This window comes from Patella vulgata, chromosome 4, assembly GCF_932274485.2.
Source record: "Patella vulgata chromosome 4, xgPatVulg1.2, whole genome shotgun sequence".
NCBI classification, from domain to species: Eukaryota; Metazoa; Mollusca; class Gastropoda; family Patellidae; genus Patella; species Patella vulgata.
In genome coordinates, this window is record NC_065882.2 from 47067819 (window position 1) to 47090783 (window position 22965).

Below are 22965 nucleotides of genomic sequence, written 5' to 3' on the forward strand. Positions count from 1 at the left end.
ACTTTTTGGTGTAGAATTGAGGAAAAGGGTTTGAAAATACATTTTCTGCCAGGTTTTGGTGAATATTCATAATTTTGATGTGGAAGGATACAAGAGTTGAGAGGTTGGTTACGTTGAAATGTAGGGCCTGAAATTGCATGTTTACTTGTCTCTACTTCCAGCTTGTGTATCTCAAGTTTTTCATGAAGAACCTCATACGTGCTTTTGGGCAAGTGGTTGCCACATGTTGCTCCATCTGTGGTAGAAAGCGTTCTACCCAACGAAAATTTGGGAAAAAGTTAGAGCCGGTCTAAGATACGAGAATTAACATTGGAGTCAATGGGGAAATCTTTAGTGATCTGTGTCCTGTCTGTGTGTGATAAGGCTGTCACTGATATGCCTTAGTTTTGAAAATATGAAGATTAAATTCTCAGAAAATATGAATAAAATAGTTTGGCTACAGAAAAACTAAAAAAAGTTAATTAAAAAAAAAAAAATCAAAGTTTTGAAGAAAAATTGTGATTTTACTGCAAATTTCTCAATTTTCAATTTTTATTGAATTTTTAACAGTAAGTAAAATATTCTAATGCCCAATGTTGGCTTATTCAGTCTCAGAAAGCACAGATAAAGTGAACAGTATTGAAATTTCACCAAATTTTGTCTAAAAATCAGGAATATTCACAAAAAATCTTGAGATTCCCCCCATTTGGATGTAGAAATTAATATTTTCATGACTACTAAAATGAGTCAAAATGTCTAAAAAATGCCCATATTTTCTTTGCTAATATAACTTAGATGGGATCTACATGTTTGTCAAGTTTAGAAATAGCTCCAGCTTTCCTACAGAAAATTGAAAATTGGTAACACTGAGTTAATAATGTACAGCAGATGGGTTTGTACAAAATGTTCAAAACAGGGGTTGGCTCAATTTTGCCACTATTTTACCCAGTATAAGCATTTTTTTCTTCTTTGAAACATTAAATTCTTGCATTTCCTTCATGTAGGAAGCAATATCCCAGCCTTTCTAGACATTTTTTACTCCATCATTCTGTTTAGAGAGGCAATAAATGCCCCACCCCACCCTTTTCTATTAATGTGTTTTGAGGGATTTAAATGCACCTGTGTTGACATGTAAATGATCTTAATTGGAATTTGTGGTTGAATTACAGCTAAGAATGTTATTTTTCACCCAAAAATATTTTTTTTGTGCATTTCAAGGATTTCTAACCCTTATTTGTTCAGAGTCAAACGTAGAACCCTGAGGCATTTCAGGCCAATGAGACCAGACCCAGATATAAAACTGGTGTAGATGTGTAAATGTCAGTTTAATGTTCAATATTTTCTTATCAAAATCCAGCATTTGTGGTGTTTGCTGCATTTATGTTGCCTATAAAACAATAAAATGTTAATTTTTCTCCTTTTCAGGCCTCTTTTTATGTTGTCAAGTCTGTCATGACTACTTTTTTGACTTCATTTTTTCAGGAAATTAATGTAAAGTTCCAGACATCTTGCTTCAGCACAAGGATTGCAATACAAATTTGTAACATGCCTCTGAGGTTTGAGATGTTGGAAACATTGAAATATTCCCAAATTTGTGAAAATTGTGTATTCTGTGACCCTTCTGTTAGAGAGGGGTGATCATAGACCAAATATGGCATTTTTTTCATTCATCAAGGCCTATTTTTAACCATAATTCATATTTATTGCACCTATTTTAGTTTATATATGTGCATATGTTAGCCAGGGATGGTAAAACATAGCTGTTAGACAGATTCCTTTGGTAATGTAAGTTCTGCAACCATAGATTAGATTAATTCAATCAGTGGCATGTTCAGGGGGTAGGCATACATGTTTCAGTATAGATCTCTAATATTACAATCATTGCAACTGGTTTGCATTTTTTCTGTTTGCATATTGTCCACAGATTCTAAAAATATATTTCTTGTCCGTCCGGATATTTAAAAAAGTGGAAAATTATTGGTATTTTGAGAGATGCTACATGTAAATTTTGTACATTTTTTATCACATGGCAGTAAAAAATTATATTTTTGAAAAAAATTCCAAATTATGAGTGTTTTCTATGTAGTTTCTTTGTAACTTGTCTAATTTTTTCACAGAACTCAGATACTGCCTTTAATAAGAAAGATTTTTAAATTTTAGCACAAAAGGCCTATGGACCTGAGATGCACCAGTGTACATAAAGCAGCATGTGTACTTAAAGGGCCATCATTTTTACAGTTATTCTTTGATTTTGATTTTCTTTCACCGGCATGTTGCCAGAACACATGGGAAGGAAATAAAAAGGCCTTTTGGTGATACCTGAAGTTTCACCCCTATATAGGACACAGATCACCAAATATTCTTACGCCATCACCCACGAAACAAGGGCCAAAGCTATTTTTAGTCTTCCTCTCCCTTTTCCTTTTTCCCCCTTTTGCATGGCGATTTTTGTTGACTTTTTGGTGTAGAATTGAGGAAAAAGGGTTTGAAAATACATTTTCTGCCAGGTTTTGGTGAATATTCATAATTTTAATGCGGAAGGATACAAGAGTTGAGAGGTTGGTTACGTTGAAATGTAGGGCCTGAAATTGCATGTTTACTTGTCTCTACTTCCAGCTTGTGTATCTCAAGTTTTTCATGAAGAACCTCATACGTGCTTTTGGGCAAGTGGTTGCCACATGTTGCTCCATCTGTGGTAGAAAGCGTTCTACCCAACGAAAATTTGGGAAAAAGTTAGAGCTGGTCTAAGATACGAGAATTAACATTGGAGTCAATGGGGAAATCTTTAGTGATCTGTGTCCAATAGCAAAACAGGGGAGGTAATTGTGTTGTTATTTCCTGTGTCATAGATTTTTAAGGGTGGGAAATAATGCCTATGATCGTATAATAGTGATTTGATAACCTATTGAGCAAAAGACATAGAAATAATTATGTTTTGACTTTCTTAGAAAATTTGAAATTCTCGCTGTAAGCACAGATTGCATTCTATGGTGCAATAGCACCCTTCTAATTTTGACCCTGTCTGATAAAGCGAGGGGTCAACTTCCACCCCAGCACTAATTTGAAAACAAAAATTAGTCTGTACTAATTTTTTGTGGACCTTTTTTAGGGTATCATATTCACATTGTCACTGTAGTACAGAAAAAGATCCACGGTGGCTAGGTGGGTAAGGTGCTGGCTCGCTAGCCTGGAGGTCAGGTGTTCGATCCCTGCATTGGCCGAGAAAGTTCATCCCGATTTTCCGTGGTTTCTCCTTGTCAGTGATGCGGGACGGAGGGTCTGACAAGGACAGCTGTCTAGTCCTTCGAATGAGACGGAAAACCAAGGTCCTGTGTAAACATTGGAATGCACATAAAAGACCCCTTGGCTGTTGGAATTCGATATAAGAGTAGGCGATACACTGTAACTTCTTCTTTCATAGTCGCAAGTAGAAATTAAATTTTTGACTTTTATACTTTTCATCATATCCATAGCCATCATTTGTACCATGTCGTACTGTATATAAGTGTATATTTGCATTTATTGTATATTTTGTATTGTCATATTGTCCCTTTAACATATTTGTTGTATTGTCTCTTTAAGGTTTTATTTTCCAACAGGTCATCGAAAATGGCTACAAAATGTTCAATTTCAGCGCATGTTTCCACTATTCATTTTGGGACACATCCACTGATTTCAATTTTAATGGCAGCGCAGCTTTGCGTCAAAGTGGGCTACGCTGAAGAGTTTAGCATGGTAGCTACGGTTCTCGAGCGCCATCAGCTACACCTTCAGGGCCGGATTTAGAATAAGAGAGGCCCTAGGTAATCCCCCTGAACAGTGTCCGCGACATGGACCTTGGGGCCCTGGGACAAGCAACTCGGTGAGCGAGTGGGTCAGGGCAATCATGCGGTTGGTGGTTCAAATCTCACTTATTGGTGAATTTTTCATTTTTGTTCGGATTATTTTATTTAAAATAATGTCTAGAAGAGAGTAATGGATATGTTTTGTTAAGATCATTTCATTGAGCACATCGATACTCCAATGGAAGCTCGTGGACAACTGCGTTAGCCAATTCTCGTCGGCGCCAGATGGACCATGAACAATTACAGGCCTTTTAAAGTACTTTTTCAAGACATTTTTATAAAACAGATACTAATGTATTTTAGGGCTGGTAGTTAACACCATATGAATGAAAAGAAAAAAAAATTTTTAAGTTGTTTTTTATCTACTACGGTTAATTATCTCCAAATTACAGGTTAATTTCATGGGTTATTGTTTCCTTTACCTAGTTTTTGTCAAGTTGATTCCGGTCATTTTTATTTTTTGTATCAGATGTTGGGACGTTGCTTGTACACTTGTGCATAAATTTTTTAAACTCACCCCATGAAAGAAGTAGCTATAGGGCGTCAAACTTTAGGTGACAAAAAATGGGGAATTTAGATAAGCTTTGATATCCAGTCTGTATACAGATCTCATTCCCCAGAATCGTCTGAAATTAATTTTGTGGTAACAGAACTAGGTCATCTACAAACTATGTAAGTTTGGTCTTTTTGCTACGTGTGAGTAAAGGTGTGAGGACTTGCCAAAGTTGTTATTTGAGAAAAGACGGATTTTGGCAATTTCACCATATGAAAAATGTTTTTTCAATTTTCAACTGTTCGAATCTATCACCGTTACACCGTAATTTTGGTTGAGTTCGAATTTTGTGACAATTTTTATCTGATTTTGTTGAAATTTTGAAATATAAGTTTATAACCCAAAGATCATGGGTCCTTTCGATATTCGTGCAAATTCAGAATTATATCCCCTGATTGTACGAAAAATCACGTTTTTTAGCTAGTGGACCCTATGGAGGTCACAATTTTATTCCGATTTAAAAAAACGTTTGAATATATCACCGTTACAACTTAAAGTAGCTAAGTCTCTAACTCATTATCATCCAAAATCTTCGACATTGAAAACACAAATTATTTGTCAATTTAAACCAACATTGATGTTTTGATCTTACCGGGAAAAGATGGCCTTCTGATATCCAATATTTAAGACAAAATAAACATTTTACAATTAGTACACGAATTGTGTACCATAATGCGTTTCAGAGCTATTTGTAATAAGGGATTCGAAAAACGAGGCTAGGCATATTCCACAAGTCATGTCAAACGGTGACGCTATATTCTTATTTGGAGAGCATGCCCAATAAATACTAACGGCATAGACTGGAATAACCAGATGCTAGAGATTGAAATTTGATTGAGAATACTGGTGTATTTCGCCGAACCTAACTGATTAGAAATTACAGTAAAAACAGAAACGATTGAATGTAAATCAATTTATATACATTCATATTACATTATTGTATGCGTTGCGACCCATTTGTGTCAATTTCTAGGTCCCAAATATTAGCAACTTAGCTCCTTTAAGTTCAAATTTCGTGAAAATAGGATCAAAACTGCTGGACAAAATGGTCGCCCCTTGAACGCAAACAGTGTAAAAATATGGTATATCAAGGTTGTGGACCCTCTAGAGCTCACAATTTTGATCCGATTTTGATGTAACTTGGAATACATGTTTATAACCCAAAGATCTTGGTTCCTGTCGATATTTGCGCATATCAGATTGTAACTTCCTGAATTATGTCCCCTGATTGTTCAAAAAACATGTTTTTAGCTTGAGGTCCCTCTAGAGGTCACAATTATTATCTGATTAACAAAAACGTTCAAATATATTACCGTTACACCGTAATCTTGGTTGAGTTCGAATTTCATGAAAATCGAATGAAAATTGCCAGACAAAATGGCCGCCCCTCTAGGCAAATAGTTCTCTATAAATCTCTTGAAAAATGTGGGTGTATCCTGTCTGGCAGCCGCTGGTTTACTTCAATATGCTTACATTCATATTTCATGTGGCATATAGCAGATCATGACTGTACTAGTATTGCACAATGTAAAGGCTCTACACACTAGATTTTGGAAAAACCCTACTGAATTTGTCTCTATCTTTCCATTTATGTTCAGATTGCAATTGTATTTCAAGTCATTAGGATTCTAAATTTTGTTTATGTTTTGTGGAGTTATATTTCAATTCACACACTCAGTTTCAGAACTATATAGATTTATTAAAACTTGCTCTGGAATTCTTTGGCAATGAATGTAGATTAAGGCGGAACAACTTTTCTGTAGGTTTAGGAAGCATGACAAGCCAATCTGTGTTTGTATTTTGTAATTATAGATTAGTTCCACTATATCAGGATATGATCAAATTTAAATTTTCATAGTTTTATTCATATATTGATCTTGCAATATTTTTTTCAACTAAAATATTAAAACGAATAAAATTATTAGAATAATGGATGAACTGATCAATTTTTCTGGGTTCTAAACAATACATGCACTATTTTTTTCAAATTTTAAACATAGCCAGTACATTGCTGATTTTCCAATAATTGATGCAAATTGTGGTGTTGTAGATAATGCACTATTCATGTCAAGGGTTGGAATACATTTAATCAAGGGTAGAACTTGTTTGTTTAGTGGCAATCTCAACTTGCTGTGTATAAACAGCATGCTTGTATAATTTGATCATGAAGTTAATTACCAAGGTTTTCACAAGCAAGTGTGGTGGGGGGGGTGGATGGCGAATAGTTAGTGTGTGTACGCTGTATCATAAGGTCTGTCATGGAGTCAACTGGCGGGGTTTCGATTCCGCGGTTGTACGTGACAAGGAGTAGGATTGTCTGTCCAACCCTGTGGCGGCCCCAGGGGGGGGGGGGCATTTGTCCCCCCGTTAATCTGGTCTGCCCTCTGTTTGCCCCCCCAATAATTTTAGAAAATAAAAAAAAAGTATTTGCGATACGTTTCGGTAATCAATACCTTCTACGGTGAATAAATCCCACATCCCCACTCAGTCATAAACTTGCATGTTGTAGAGCATTTCCGACAGTCTATTTTTCAAAATTTTCTTGTCGAGGTCCCCAATGGACTCGCTACTTTGGCGCTCACAAGGGGAATTCGTTGAGGTTCGCAAGTCCGTTCGTTTGACATTTTGTTCTCTAGTCGGATAAACTAGTGATCAGACGACGAACGGTATCTGGGCAGATCTATTTATCTCGACGATCGGTGCCTGACAGAATACTGTAAGACAGCATTTCCGACAGTCTATTTTTCAAAACTTCCTGGGGGAGTTTCCCTACTTTGACGCTTCGTCGTGATTCGCAAGTCCGTTCGTTTGACACTTTACCTCATCGATCAGTGCCTGAAATACTGCCAGGCTGCATTTCCGGCAACCTGTTTTTCAAAATTTTCTGGGGGAGGCCCCCTACCCCTAGTTGAAGCTCGTGCCTTTGCCCCCTTAACCTTGGACTTTGCCCCAGCTTTGCCCCTCCAATCACCGACGGCTGGCGCCGCCACTGGTCCAACCTCGTGGGTTTTCTCTAGGTCCTCCGGTTTCCTCCCACTGCTAAAGACCTCTACGCGCAAGCGAATTATTGAAATAAAATTAAACCTTATGTTAACCCTGAAATGACCTAGTTTGTGTCGAGTCGACGTTAAACCCCATTTCTCTCTCTCTTTTTTCCCCAAGAAAGCATAACATATCATCTTGAAACTTTACATACTTATGCCTTATACCCTAAGGATGATCCCTATTGTTTTTGGTGCATGCCCAGCCCCCCAGGGCAGAGCCACGCCCATTTCTTGTATTTATTTGTTTGTCATCTACAGACTGCATTTCTTAAAGTATCATCTTGAAATTTTGCATATTTATTCCTTCTATCCTAAGGAACGACCCTATTGTTTGTGGTGAATGCCCATCCCCCAGGGGGCAGAGCCACACCCTTTTTCTTTTTGTGTGTCTGTGTGTCACTTACAGCCAGCAATGCTTAATCAATCGTCTTGAAAACTTTTTTATACCTATTTCTTATACCCTAAGACTGACCTGGGACAGAGCCATGCCCAATATTTGTGTGTCTTGTGTTTCGCCTACTGGTCGTAATTCTTAACAGATCCTTTTGAACCTTTGCAATTGCAAGGGGCAGGGCCACGCCCAATTTATGCCTTTAGCACCCAAAGACCACAATTCTGAAACAATTATCTTTGAACTTGGTATACTTATTCCTTTACCCTAAGGATTGGAACTTCTGATGTTGGTGTACGACCCCATCCTGCACCCCCCCATCCCCTGCCCTTTAGGCCGTGCCACACCCACTTTTTGTTGATATTTTGTCTGTAAATGATATACAGGTTGCAATTATTAACAGATTTGGATCCAATTTGGAATGTTCCAGCATAAAGTTGTACCTATATACATTGGTCCATGTCCAACCCCCAGGGGCAGAGACACGCCCAATTTTTGTATTTTTTGTCTACAGACTGGAATTCTAAATGAATCATCTTGGAACCTTGCATATTTATTCCTTATACTGCAAGGATAGCAACTATTTATTTTGGTGCATGTCCCAACCCCCACAGGTTCTGGTACCACACCCACTTTTTTTTTAGTTTTTATCGGTAAATACTCTACAGGTTGCAATAATTAACAGATTTTGTTCAAATTGAGCATACCAATCATTTCAATAACAGGGTGGTACCTATTTATATTGTTCCATATCCAACCCCCAGGGGCAGAGCCCCACCCAATTTTTGTGTTTATCGTCTACAGGCTGCAATTCTGAGTGGATCATCTTGGAACTTTGCATATTTATTCTTTATACCGTAAAGACAGCAACTATTTATTTTGGTGCCCTCCCCGACCCCCTGATTCATTGTCACACCCACTTTTTATACGCCCACATTGAAATGTGGTTGTATATTGTCGTTGCCCCCGTCCGTCCGGCGTCCACAATTGCTTGTGGACGCTCTAGAGGCTAAAGTTAATATCTGATTGACTTGAGACGAAGAAGCCTATTGATTTTCAGCGATTTCCGATAATTACTGCCAGAGTTATGGCCCTTGATCACTTTAAAAAATCTTGTGGACGCTCTAGAGGCCAAAGTTAATATCCTTGCAGTGCCACGGCCAATTCTTGCAGTGTTGTCGGTTGACGTTGACGTCAACGAACACGTCTACTGATAAAAATAAACATAACACACTAAAGCAAAGATACGCTAAACAGTAAATCTTATGAAAAACCAATAGGAATGCTAACATGGATAGATAAACCAGCACGCTGCAGTTTTCATCAACCCACCCTTCCTTGAAGTGTCAAATTTGACAATGAACCCCTCCCACCTGTATGGCGCTATTGCGTGTCGCATGTGTAGTTCAGTGGTTCTGTTGGGGTGATAAGTTCTTCATCTGTGAACATACTCTCAAAGCATGTCAAGTGTTGATGACTATTTATCATATCACATCCTGCATAGGTATTTGCATTTCAATATCCCTTACTTTTTTTGTAGAGTATATATTCGAAATTATGGGAAGTTGGTCGGTAATAACAAAGTCAACTCTTTCAAACAGACTTCTGACTGGGGTTCCACTGAAAATGATCCTATACCCTGTTTTGAACCAGCATCATAGGTACACTTTCTTGGTCTGAGTCCATTATCTCTTTCACTAACCATTTCGATGCTTTTACCAGTCACAAGTCTGTTTGAACGTTATTACTGACCAAACTTCCCATAATTTCGAAGTAGAGAAGTTACTTCTTCTTCTGCTTTCTAGCACGCTTCTCTAATGCCTCAGTGTCTCCATAGTTTTCATCCACTGTTCATCAATGAAGTTTTCACTTACCATTTTCCTTTCACCTCGTTAATCTTCCAAGATATCAAATTCGACTGAGGTCATTTTCACACCATGAAAACTTTCGAAGCGCTTTCTAACCTCTGTATCGTCACAATAGATATCAAACAGTTGAGAATATTCAGTGTTAAATAGTTTAACATTCTCTTTATATTTTTCATTTTTCCTTGCCTGGCATGTTTGGATGAGATTTTGGAATCTTGTCTAGAGAGTTAGTATATTCTTTTTGATATGTTTTTTAATGATATCCAGTGTTCTGAAAGCACAGTCATATTCCAAAACTAGAGATGCATTATTTTTAGAACGTCCACTTTGACCAGCCCTAGTTGGTCTCATCATATACATCATATTAGTTATGGTATGTTTTTTTGAAAGGTAAGAGTCCACTGGCAAATCCAGCTGTTTCTATATACAATTCCTCCCCTAACTGTTTTTGCACCAAAGAGCAGGTTTCTTTAGGTTTTGGCGAGGTCATTACGGTATTACTTTAGTTTGCAAGCACACAATAAGCACAAATATGTGAGAATATAGACAAACATAGGTGAGAAAATAGACAAATATAGGTGAGTATGTAGATAAGTATACATAAAATGTTTTATAGACAAGAAAATGTAACAGTAAATTGTTTTAATTGTTGAAAACCAAATGTAAATAGCCAGTTAATACTCCTTTGCTCATGAAAGGTTTTACTTAAACATGCATTATGCAAGAGCAAAATCTGCTTATTACAAGTCTTTCTTTAGTCCTGAAATGTTATCTAAATTATCAATTAGACATTAGTTAACTTATCCAGACCATAATAAACTCTCAATGTCAAGGCAAGCCTTCGATGTTGGCTGGATTAGATTCCTATATACCGCTAACGGCCATTGATAATTAAATCAAAAAAAGTGGATAATCGAGACTATGCTGTTTATATTAATGATTTTAGTAATGATGACCGAGACTATGCAAAAATTTCACCCGCTTCTTTCTCGGCTCATAGTGGATCAATTTGACTGAAATTTTCAGCAAATTACCTTTACACTATCTAGTTTTTAACTATTATGGCGAGAACTGCAGTTGATGCAGTTGATCATGTATTATTGTTAAAGGAACTAAATCGCTAACATTTGGGCCCTAGAAATTGACACAATAATATAATAATGTAATATGAGTATCTAGAAATACGGCAGAAGTCTCAATCAAATGGCAATCTCTATCGTCTGGTTATTCCAGTCTACACCAATCGTATTTATTGCACATGCTCTCTATTTGACATAACTTGTGGAATATGTCTAGCCTCGTTCTTTAAAAATTGGGCTGAACCACATTATGGTACACGATTCATGTACCAATGGTAAAATGTTTATATTGTCTTCAATATTGAATATCCGATGCCTACTTTCACGGTACGATGACAACATCAATGTTGATTTAAATTGACAAATAAGTTGTGTTTTCAAAGTCGAAGATTTTAGATGATATTGAGTTATAGCTACTTTAATATAATTTTATTGTTAATGACATGTTAGATGCATATTTCAGTATCACCTGTACAGTTGTTTATATATAACTTTAAACATGCATTATGCAAGAGCTAAATCTGCCTATCGAAGGTCTTTCTTTAGGCCTGAAATCTTATCTAAATTATTAATTAGACATTAATTAACTTATCCAGACCATAATCAACTCTCGATGTCAAGGCTAGCCTTCGATATCGACTGAATTAGAATCCTATATGCTTCAAACGCTCATTGATAATTAAATCAAAACAATGGATAATCGAGACTATGCTTTTTAACGTACTAACTTTAGTAATGATGAACGAGGCTAGGCGGAAATTTACAAAGCTGATATCTCGGTTCATAGTGGACCAATTTGATTGAAATTTTCAACAAATTACCTTTACATTATCTAGTTTTTAACTATTATAGCGAGAACTGTCAGCTCTTTATCTAATCTCCCATAATGTATCTTTAAATAGAGTTCACCTGTTATAATTTAGTATGTCATATATGCTGAAAATAACTAAATTTTTAAAAATATAGTACTGATCGAAGATGATGTGTAAAAACATGTTGAAATGTTGTCATGCAGTAGCAGTTAATTTCAGCTCTTAGTCGAAAAATATTAATTTAGAGGATGTATTATATCATATTTCAGATTTGGATATTTATCCTTAAAAATGTATGCCTTGTAATATATTTCAAGTAGGTGCCCTAATATTGTAACATTCTTTAAACCCTGTCAGTGATCTTTCAACAATAAAAACATTATTTTAAACGCTTTTCAACCCTTTATCAATTGCATTAAAAAGTGAAACACAATCAACCCAAGCCAGTAGTTAAGTCCAATTCATCAAATGACAAGAGCAAAATTCCATAATCAACAGTTGTATCAGATGTTCGTGGACGGGTGTAGTTAATTGTCAACATTGCATTAATTCGTTCCACAGCAATAACACAATCCATGTCTTATTTAACATTTAACATGTCTCCCCCAGCTAAAGACCCCTATGTGCAAGCGAATTACTGAAATAAAATTGAACCATGTGTTAGTCCCGAAATGACCTAGTTTGTGTCGAGTGGATGTTAAACTCCCATTTCTCTCTCTCTCTCTCTCTCTCCACATATCGGCTGTACTTTCAGTAAGGAGCTATTTGTCACAGTCTAGAATTTTTTTATTCTAACTTATAGCTTAAAGACCACATAAGATTAAAAATCTTAATTGAATGTACTTATAGCCAATGGTTACCATATCCATTTTACGGCAAGTTCAAACTAATCTGATTAAAATTAATTCAGCTGTTGAGGTTTAAGTATCCGAAAGCCAAGAATGGTTTACAAATTTTCAATTACAACCTTAATCCGGTTGATTGGCTGGTGACGTCACATGCACTACACATACTATATACATTATCTATACAATACACACCACCAGTTGACAAGTGTGTACATGTCGGTCCAATTAACATGTGACTGGCATAATCTTAATCACCGAATTATCGTCTTGCGTTGTTATAGATTAGACATTTGTGATTGGAATGTTTCAGAGTGAATTTAAAATGCCGTATCATGCCGTAGATCCATTTAAGGTGCCATTGTTTAAATAGGCCCTATGACAACTGAAGACGACCTAAGCAATTAGCGCATTTACTGGTAATTTAGATAACCCCGTAATACTTGATATTCCAAACTATTCTCTATAAGTACAGAAATACAAATGGTGCCAGTCAATTGTCGATATATTCATCATTAGCTATATATATAATAATAATAACCATTTCTATACAAAAACACCAGTGAGCAATAATTATTGGGTAAATAATAATTATAAACAACTGATGAGTAAAACTTAATTATTTTATACAATTAATATATGTGTGTACGATTCTACCAATAGTTCATTCGTGGGTACTACACACACATTCCATCTAGAGTGATGTCTTTGATCTGGACGGCGTAAAAAAGATAATTACCTAATCAGCATTCTTAATCCCACTAACAATCACTGCTAACACCGAGATGTAAATTAATTTATGACCCCAACTCTGTATAACTTTAGTCGGATTGATTAATTAATGACAGATATGACCCTTCTCAATCTGTCTGTTATTCCATTTAGATGGTTACCAACAAAATTTATCTGTTCTGTTAATTCTAACGTATATTGAGATATTTTTTCATATTTTATTTTTATGGTCTATTTCAGAGTTATGATGATAACGGAAGTCAAATCCGCCGTACGATGATAACGGATCGTCATTTACAAATCGCTTTTCAATCATGGTTGACTTTTATGATACATTTTGCATGACCACATCTTTTTACTCCTGTACTCTTTTACTCGGGGAAATTAGAATCAAAATACTCTTTTGACGAAAATGTATCTCAAATCGATTGGACTGCACACGATGTTAGAGGGTATTAAAATTGCTGTCGTGAGAAACAAGAGCGACCGTACATTATGAAACAAATTTTAAATTGGATCTTAAATTAAAATGAATTACAAAACAAATTATTCCGTAGTCAATTGTTTTATTTAATTAGGGAGATTAATTAATCAGTCAGGCGTTAATAAATACACACATATGCATTCGGTCAATGTGACGTCACTGGCGTCTGAGGGGATTAAGAGTGTTTTCGATAATTGGCAAAGTCATTTTTACGATTTTGAGTGAAGTTAACTGAATTAATTTCAATCAGAAATGAAATGAAATGGGATTTAACGTCCTACTGTTCTGCGCCTAACCTGGGCTAATGAAGACGGGCATACACCATACAGTGTGCTATGAGGGAAATTGGCTACATGTATCAAAAAGTTCCCAAGCCCATCTTATGTGCAGTTTAATACACACATATTAAATTGAGATCATTGTATCTCACACAAACAACTCTTTACATGGTTTGGTTTAGAATGAAATGGCTGGACACTAGAATTTCATAAAGTAATATTTCTCTCTATGTATTGAATTGCGGAAGTAAACAAAAACAGACATGACCTATTAAAGTTATGTTTGAGACTCAATCTTGGATTCCTCCAATGAAAGAATCTAATCTTGGAATATTGTAGACATTTTTGAACATCCTGTTACAAGAGGATATAATTAACATACGGTTACTGATTTGAAATTAAATATGTCATTTGAATAGTAAACAAGGGTATAAAATAGCAGTAAATTATAGTAGGTGAGACAAGTAATAGAGATTATTGGCTTTAATAATGGTATCGAGAATCATTAGGAACTCTGGCTGATATGCCACTGTGCTCATAATGACCACCTTTATGTTTTCTGATTAATAACATGATAGAACTTCATCTGGCTTAAGACTATTTCAGGAGTCACTGAAGTAATGTTTTGTTATCGGGGTGTAGCTTAGTACACCAAATTGATATTGTCATATGGTTTATTTTTTTTCAGATTAAGACAGACTCGCTTATATTGGTTGGGAATACTATTAATACATTAACCAATAAAAGTCTTTCCTTATTAACACCATTAATCAATAGATATAGGAGAAAATTGTAACATGTTTTTATCAAATGAAGCATATTTCTTTATCTTCAAGTTTTCCATGAATTTAATATGATCTTGCTTGTAAAAGATTTTCTTGGACTTAAAACATTTTGAAATGGGATGTAAATTCCTACGTCAATTATTGATTTTGTTGTCGTTACGAACACAGAAATTCCTGATAAGAAATCTAATCTTGTTGTGAGTGTTTTTGAATTCTGCTTAATGTGTTGTCGTGAACAATAGTGAAGAATAAAAAAATGGGTTAAGCTCAGGTGCTTTAACGGGAGCATCTCCAACATAAAAGTGTTAAATTGATGTTCCAAATGGACATGTACCATTAGAAGATAATTGATAAAAATCTAAAATGTCGTTAAAATCTGTAAAACTGATTGCTGCAGAGTTGTTAAATCTTAAGTAAATTATTTAAATTAATTTGCAATGCCACCTTCACTTTTAGATGGTAGTTGTGATGATATTTACATTAAAAACATTTCTACGTGTATGATGAATGTAGATTTCTAAAATAACATGTTAAGCAATTGTTCAACTGTTTACAAAGATTTGGTTTTTGTCCATAATATAAATGGAACTTTTTAACACACATTAATCTGTGATGTGATTTTAACTTCAGTATGAATTTCACTTGAAATTGAACCATTTTCTTCATTATAAATAAGCTTATATTACATATTCCACATTCTGGATTAAAGAATTAACTCTGATGTACCATGCAAAGTCTCTTATAAAAAGTTTGCTGATTGTTCATCCACATTTTACAAAATATATTTAAATCCCTATTTTCAGAAAACAGAGATTTGACTTGAATAACCGTTGTAAAATAATAATGGAATTTTAATATAAGTTATTTTTGTAAATTATAAGTAATTAAGATATAAACCATGGTATATTTCTTATGATGATCCCCATATAAACACATACTGTCTCAGTTTCTGTGCATCTAATGTCTTCAAAATATAGTACCAACATGTGATTTTTAAAGTGACACAAATCACTAAATTTACTAATTGCCGTAATTAACCTGTATATTTTATTTATTAATCTGCTTCCGTGTTTTTTTTTTTGTACATGAAGTGTGAATTACCTATAGTATAAGGAGATAAATTAATAAAATATTGTTCAAATGAAGTAAAAAACATGTCCTGCTCTTGACATATTTAAAAAGTTAAATTACTCTACTATTGCTAAGACTATTATCACTAGAAAATTACTTTCTTATTTTAGGACATTTATATTTGAAGTGGGCAATGGTAGTTGTTCACAGAGATAACATAGACTTAAACCTACATTATGCAAGAGCTAAATCTGTCTATTGCAGGACTTTCTTTAGGCCTGAAATGTTATCTAAATTATTCATTAGACATTAATTAACCTATCCAGACCATAATCAACTCTAGATGGCATCGCTATTCTGCGATCTTTAGGGGATTATGAGCCGATTTACTGCATAACTTTCCTTCGCGATGTAAGGATTAAACGGATAATCGAGACTATGCTGTTTATCGTACTGACTTTAGTAATGACAATCGAGGCTAGGCGGAAATTTCAATCGCTTAGTTCTCGGTTCATAGTGGATCAATTTGAATTAAATTTTTCAGCAAATTGCCTTTACATTATCTAGTTTTTAACTATTATAGTGAGAACTGCCAACTCGTAATCAAATCTCGTAATCAAATCTCCCATAATGTATCTTTAAGTAGTATTACTAAGTCAGATTCCTACAGACATGGCATTGTCTGCTTTTATTATATGAAATGCAATCATGGAAATTCTGTGGGCAGGCTAAGAAATGGATGAAATGTTCTGTTAATAGTAAAAGAGCCACAGTGGCTCAGCGAGTAGCTATAGGTGACTGGCTCACTAACATCTTTGTCTTTGTATATTGGATAGTATAAGTTGGAATGATTATGATAAAAAGAATTAATTACTTAATTTGATTAATCTGTTTATTAATTATTTCATTCAAAGGTTATAAATATTCATGTCTCTGAGTCAGACTCTTTGATTCAGCCTTGTAGACATATTATTATTTTGAAAATGAAGTTAATGAACAAGTATGGGAATTTTCTCTTTCAATATCTCATAAATTAACTTCCTTTCATGTTTATCATCTCATTCTCCAGCCTAAAGTCACAATTATCATCTGATTTTTGTGCAATGTGACCATGGAAAATTTTGATATAGGGCATATTAGGGCATTACCAGAAAAGTCAGGAGAATTGTTTCCCATTTTGAACAAAACTTATTCACTTTTCTTTTTCAGAGTGAAATGTTTGACTACAAGAATTTTAAAACCATTCATTCAGTATGTTTTTCTGGAACCACAGCAGACACAGGCATACCAACCCGCGAGGAATGGGTTAGAGGAAATATTACTTAATGCTTGTCAAGATGGACCAGCTTGTGCTGATGTTATAAAATTGTTGATGGACATTTTACCTGGACTTCAGGCAAGTGACAAATACATGTTGACTATATTAGAGCTGTAAAGTAGAGCCTACTAGAGATGGGTAGGATAACAATGGAGACAAAGGCATCTAAACCATGGGTTCCAAGTCAGCTGTATATGCCGGTGAAGACCTAGGGCTATGGAAAATGGCCGTAACTAGATCTGACCCATCAGTCATTTTGCACACCGGCAAAATAGCCCTTATTTTTTAAAACCGAATTATTAAACATGGCTACGATCGACTTCCACTATGTAACTATAAAATTGTACGGCCAGTACAGAATAATGCACACGTATAGAAGCCACATAATCTCATGATTGGTGTTGTAGAGTTGTATACATAATTTTCAACAGATTATACTGAGTGTCTTGTTGATAATTAATGATGAATGTCTTAGTAGGGCAATAGAAGTTAATTGATATGTGGGAATCTTATTAAAGGCATGAAGCGGTCCATTGTTCATGATTCACTATTTGATCACCCACGTGTCATAAGAATTTTCTAGAACAAAGCTGCTTTACTGCTATTACGTACACGCACAATGTAAATATGCCATGGGAAATTATATATTTATCTTCCTTTCGAAGTTATTGTATTACAACTTAAAATTATTCAGGTCAGTGTGTTTTCTATAGAGATGTGGTAATATATGTAAGTTACTGGCATGATTTCTCTACGACCAGTTCAGCTATTTCGATTAGCCAACAGGGAATATTTCATTAATAAATAAATATCCTAAGCCTTACTAATATTTCAGATTTAAGTCCCAATTTTTTTTTTTTTTTGTGTACACCATGCTGACAATGTGGTATAGACACGTGAATTCACAATACCCTACCATGAATAAAAAACATGAAATATGAATTTAATTTGCAAAGTTTCATGCGTTATCAAAAATAACCGACAGTGAAAATTTTAAAGTGGAAGCCCTGATCTAAACGTTTCAAACATGTATGAAATCACTTGAATTTTGACATCTTTGCAGCCATAGGTTTTAAATAGCAACAAACTTGATTCACCAATATCTACTCTTGTAATATATATGCCAAGAAGTGTTATTCTTAGCCATAACTATTTTGTTATGTGACTTTTCAAATGTTATCTCCTCTGAATTTCGATTAAATAGCAGTAAATGTTACTTAGAAGACTACCGATACCTCCGAATCTGATAAGCAGAAACTGTTAAACTTTAGATTTCGGTTAGCTGTGGAACCCATTTTTCTGTTAATATTAGAATTTGATATTTATTCCCATAGATATTATATCACTGCATTGTTGATATCCAAACTACAAACAAAGAAAATTTACAAAAAAATAAGGTCATGTTTTAAGATAGTTATGATCATTTAAGCAGTGCACCTTGATTGGTAAATTCAGGCATTTTCACTGGATTACAATAAGATTAGAGTAGCCTTGTTGATTCGGTGATACTTGTCAATTTCTATGCAAATAAAGTTACATGACAATTCAGGGGCAAGGCAAATTAGATGTTTTCAACTTTTTTTGCTCCTCGTCGAATTGTATGTAATCAATTTGCTGATTTATTGTCCATTTGACATGAATAACACACTGTGATGCTGTTGTCTTTTTTTGGACAGTGTGGATGACAAAACTGCTAGTAGGTTTATGATTCATAATGTCCTGTATGCATATTACTTGTTATTAGTAGATCTGTATAGTGATAGACTCCATTGAATGCCAGCTAAGAATGTGTTTGCTCACCCAATTGTATGTACCAGTAATCAATTTGCTGATTTATTGTCTTTTTAACATGAATAACACACTGATGCTGTTGTCTTTTTTTTTGGACAGTGTGGATGACAAAACTGCTAGTAGGTTTATGATTCATAATGTCCTGTATGCTTATTACTTTTATTAGTAGATCTGTATAGTGATAAGACTCCATTGAATGCCAGCTTAGAATGTGTTTGGTAAAAGCAGATTGTCCAGTTAAATAACTTGATTTCTAATATAAACATTCCTTTTAATATGGAGAGACAAATATTAAAATTAAAAGAAATATTTGTGACTAAATTTTGGTGATCATACAAAAAGCACTCTGAAATAGCAAAGTAAAGTTATCATGCTTCTAAGTTTAAATGATTTTTTTAAAAAAATGTCACTTCCAGTTTGAGTAAAAGCCAAATTGTGGAATGCTTAATGTGTAAATTGTTGCAAGTGAAGATTGATTTTTCATGATAAAGTATTTGAGGAGTTATAAAGATCCATATAATCTCAGCTCTAGAAAAATGGAAGTAAGCCAGAAATGGTAGACTGATGCCAGCAAACATCACTTCCTTCAGAAAATGAATCCCGTAAATTGAATTTGAACAGAACATATTATTTTCTCTCAAAACTGTCATTCCAGTTCCAATTGATATATTGTTTTGTTTCTAAGTAACAAAATCACTTCTTCCAATCGACATATCTGTCTACAAATTTAAATTCTCAATGTAAGTGAGTAAATAGAACTGCTTCAGTATATACATCAATACAGTTTGAACTTAATTCAACATACAGACTTGCAGACTTTCAAATCAGTAGTTATTGATTATTTTGAAAGAAGATTATCAGAAGATCACTCAAAATTTTCTTGTGATTAATTGCATGATGTTACTGAGATATTTAAATTTATGCTGACATTTATATGATTCTGCTATCACCAAGACATGATCTATTTTGGAAATAAAATTATTTTATCAAATTTATTTAAAGTTCTACTTAAACCGTTTAAAGGATTATGTAATATGATTATTAAAGAACATAAGATCTCATTAGTTTAATGAACTACTTCGCTCCAGACCCATAACTGACATGGACCTCATTTATCTGACCATCCCACTTTCCAATAGACAGATTACTGAAATGAACCTCATTTGTCTGACAACTGTCTTTGAGAATAATCACTAAAAAATTTCTATTTTCTTCCAGACCAATCGCTAAGATGAACCTTATTTTTCAGACCACTTTAATGTAAGACCACTCACTTAACCTGGGCATCATTTTTCCAGTGGCGGCTACAGGAATTTCCGGAAGGGAGAGTGCAGGGGGGCCACTTTTTGAAACTTTTGAAAAATTATTGGTGAGAAAAACTAATTGGAGTAAAAAGAACGACAATCAGTGTTCTCAGGGGGTGCTGTAAAATTGACGGACAATGTATATCTATTGTTTTTATGGTCAGCAATTTTTTCACAGGGGGGGGGGGGGGCGAAACTTTTCACAAGTAGCCATATTGGTGAAATGTATAAAAAAACAGGTAGTCTAAAACTAAATGATCTATGTTAATTATAAGTGAGAAACATTTTAAGTATGCAATAGAATTGAGGTATTTTGACTATAAAGTTAGGGCATATGTTCCATTTACCACAAAAACAGAGGAAAAAACAACATTACTGAATACAAAGAAGCAAACTGAAAAAGTGTAAACTGTCTCAAAAGACAGCTGTCTGTTGACTGAATGATGTGACATGAAAGGCGGTAGGTTGCAAAGTGACGTCAATGGTTGAAATGTAATAAAAACCACAATAAAAAGGGTGATAATCCAAAAATGAAATGAAATGGGGTTTAACGTCCTACTGTTCTGCTCCTAACCTGGGCTAATGAAGACAGGCATACGCCATACAGTGTGCTATGAGGGAAATTTTGCCCAGGCAGCGGCACTATCGCCTACTCTTACATCGAATTCCAACTGCCAAGGGATCTTTTACGTGCATTCCATTGTATACACGGGACCTCAGTTTTTCTTCTCATCCGAATACTAGACAGCTGTCCTTGTCAGGCCCTCCGTTCTGCACCACTGACAAGGGGAAACCACATCAAAAAATCCAGATGAACTTTCTCGGCCAATGCAGAGATCGAACACCTGACCTCCAGGCTAGCGAGCCAGCGTCTTAACCACCTAGCCACCGTGGCTCCCGGGTGATAATCCAGTAATCCAGGTAAGTTAACGCCAAAAGGTTGATAAATTATCAATTTAGGATCTGATTGGAATTATTCAGCTGTGTAATTGCACAAAATATATGTAATACACCTATAAGAAATGGAAAACAGGTATGTTAAAGAAATCGTTCTGTGAAAGTGTATTATATAATGTCATAAAATAAGGGATTAGGAAACTGCAGAAAATTTAAAATAATTATTAAGTTAGATAATTGTCCAATATTTTGTCGGTTATATACTTATAGGAAATGTCAAACTTGGTTTGTTGAAGAAATAGAAGTTTCGAAATTTCTTTTAAAATGCGTAATTGTATTCTGCACTTAAAAAAAAAGAGATTTTATTGTTCTTTATTGTTAAATATTGTTAAAAATCGTAATGTCTGTGAATAGAAGACATTATATAGCGTGCCATCTGGTATGTTAACATAAATTGATGTGTATTTTACTACTTAAAGGCTATATATATTTGTCTGTTTTGTCGAAAATACCGACATTAAATTTACTGTTAATTATATTAATATCCAGGTCTCGAACAGATGCATTTATAGTGCCAGAATTTTCTTTATTTAACATTAGTTCTGGGGGATATATTTTACTTTTTTATTTGTTGAAAGTTCCGTTATCATTGATAGGTATTATGTCATCAATGTATCGGAAGGTATAGTTTAGACTTTTAGCTACTTTGTAATCTATTTTTCGTTTATGATCCTGAAAGCAGAATTCATATTTATATAAATATGCATTTGCTATAAATGGGGCGGGGTCAGTTCCCATTGGTAAAGAAATTATTTTCTGTATTATCTGATCCCCAACCTCAAATATGGCATTGTCAATGATTTAGCGTTAAGTTTTTGATTGATATTATCTAAAGTTTCTACGATGGGTTTATTTTTATCAATTATGAAAAAAACTATTAATGCCAGTGTAACTGCGAAGTGTTCTGCACCAAATATTGCATGTTGGGTTTGGCATAATTTAAGTCCTTCGGTTATTGTTTTAGCCAATGTTTTTTTTTGGCAGTTGCTGGATGACATTATGTGCCAGAATTTTACTGGGTTTTTAGGGAATTTAGTTATAGAATAAATATAAGGTAGTGCATCTATTTTAACATTATCTTTCATATCACTACTCCTGTATATTGATTATGTAAAATATCTAGTTTAGTTACATCCGTAATGCATTTATAAGTGTAATTTTTGTCCCCCGCCTTTCGAAGAAAGCAGGGGACTATTAAAATGGGTTCGTCCGTCTGTCTGTCCGTCCGTCCGTCCGTCCGTCTGTCTGTCCGTCACACTTTTTGGGACACAATAACTCTCTTCCTAATTGAGCTAGAATGTTCAAACTTGGTGTATGTGTTTATTAGGTCAATGCCTTGATGGAGTTCGAAGATGAGCATTTTCTGCTTAGGGTAAGCAGAGATAAGCAATTTGATTGGTTGATGCTTTGGGACACGATAACTCTCTTCCTAATTGGGCTAGAATGTTCAAACTTGGTGTAAGTGTTGATTAGGTCAATGCCTTGATGGAGTTCGAAGATGAGCATTTTCCGCTTAGGGTAAGCAGAGATAAGCAATTTGATTGGTTGATGCTTTGGGACACGATAACTTTTAATTGAGCTAGAATGTTCAAACTTGGTGTATGTGTTTATTAGGTCAATGCCTTGATGGAGTTCGAAGATGAGCATTTTCCGCTTAGGGTAAGCAGAGATAAGCAATTTGATTGGTTGATACTTTGGGGCACGATAACTCTCTTCCTAATTGAGCTAGAATGTTCAAACTTGTTTGTTTTTACCTGATTTCGATATTAATAATTCTTTTTTTTGTCCCCCGCCTTTCGAAGAAAGCAGGGGACTATTAAAATGGGTTC

General features: G+C 34.8%; 1 protein-coding gene across 5 annotated transcripts in view; it reads left to right on the plus strand.

The window, feature by feature from the left end:
- The window catches only part of LOC126817601 (focadhesin), a 310529-nt gene that overhangs the window by 217255 nt on the left and 70309 nt on the right, over window positions 1–22965 (plus strand). For all 5 annotated transcript variants that reach the window (XR_008787793.1, XM_050544678.2, XM_050544677.1 and 2 more), the window contains one exon: window positions 16976–17162. Coding sequence is in view for 4 of the 5 variants with exons in the window: in XM_050544678.2 (XP_050400635.1) it covers window positions 16976–17162 (187 nt within the window). In the remaining variant the exon portion in view is untranslated. The remainder of the gene's footprint in view (window positions 1–16975; window positions 17163–22965) is intronic.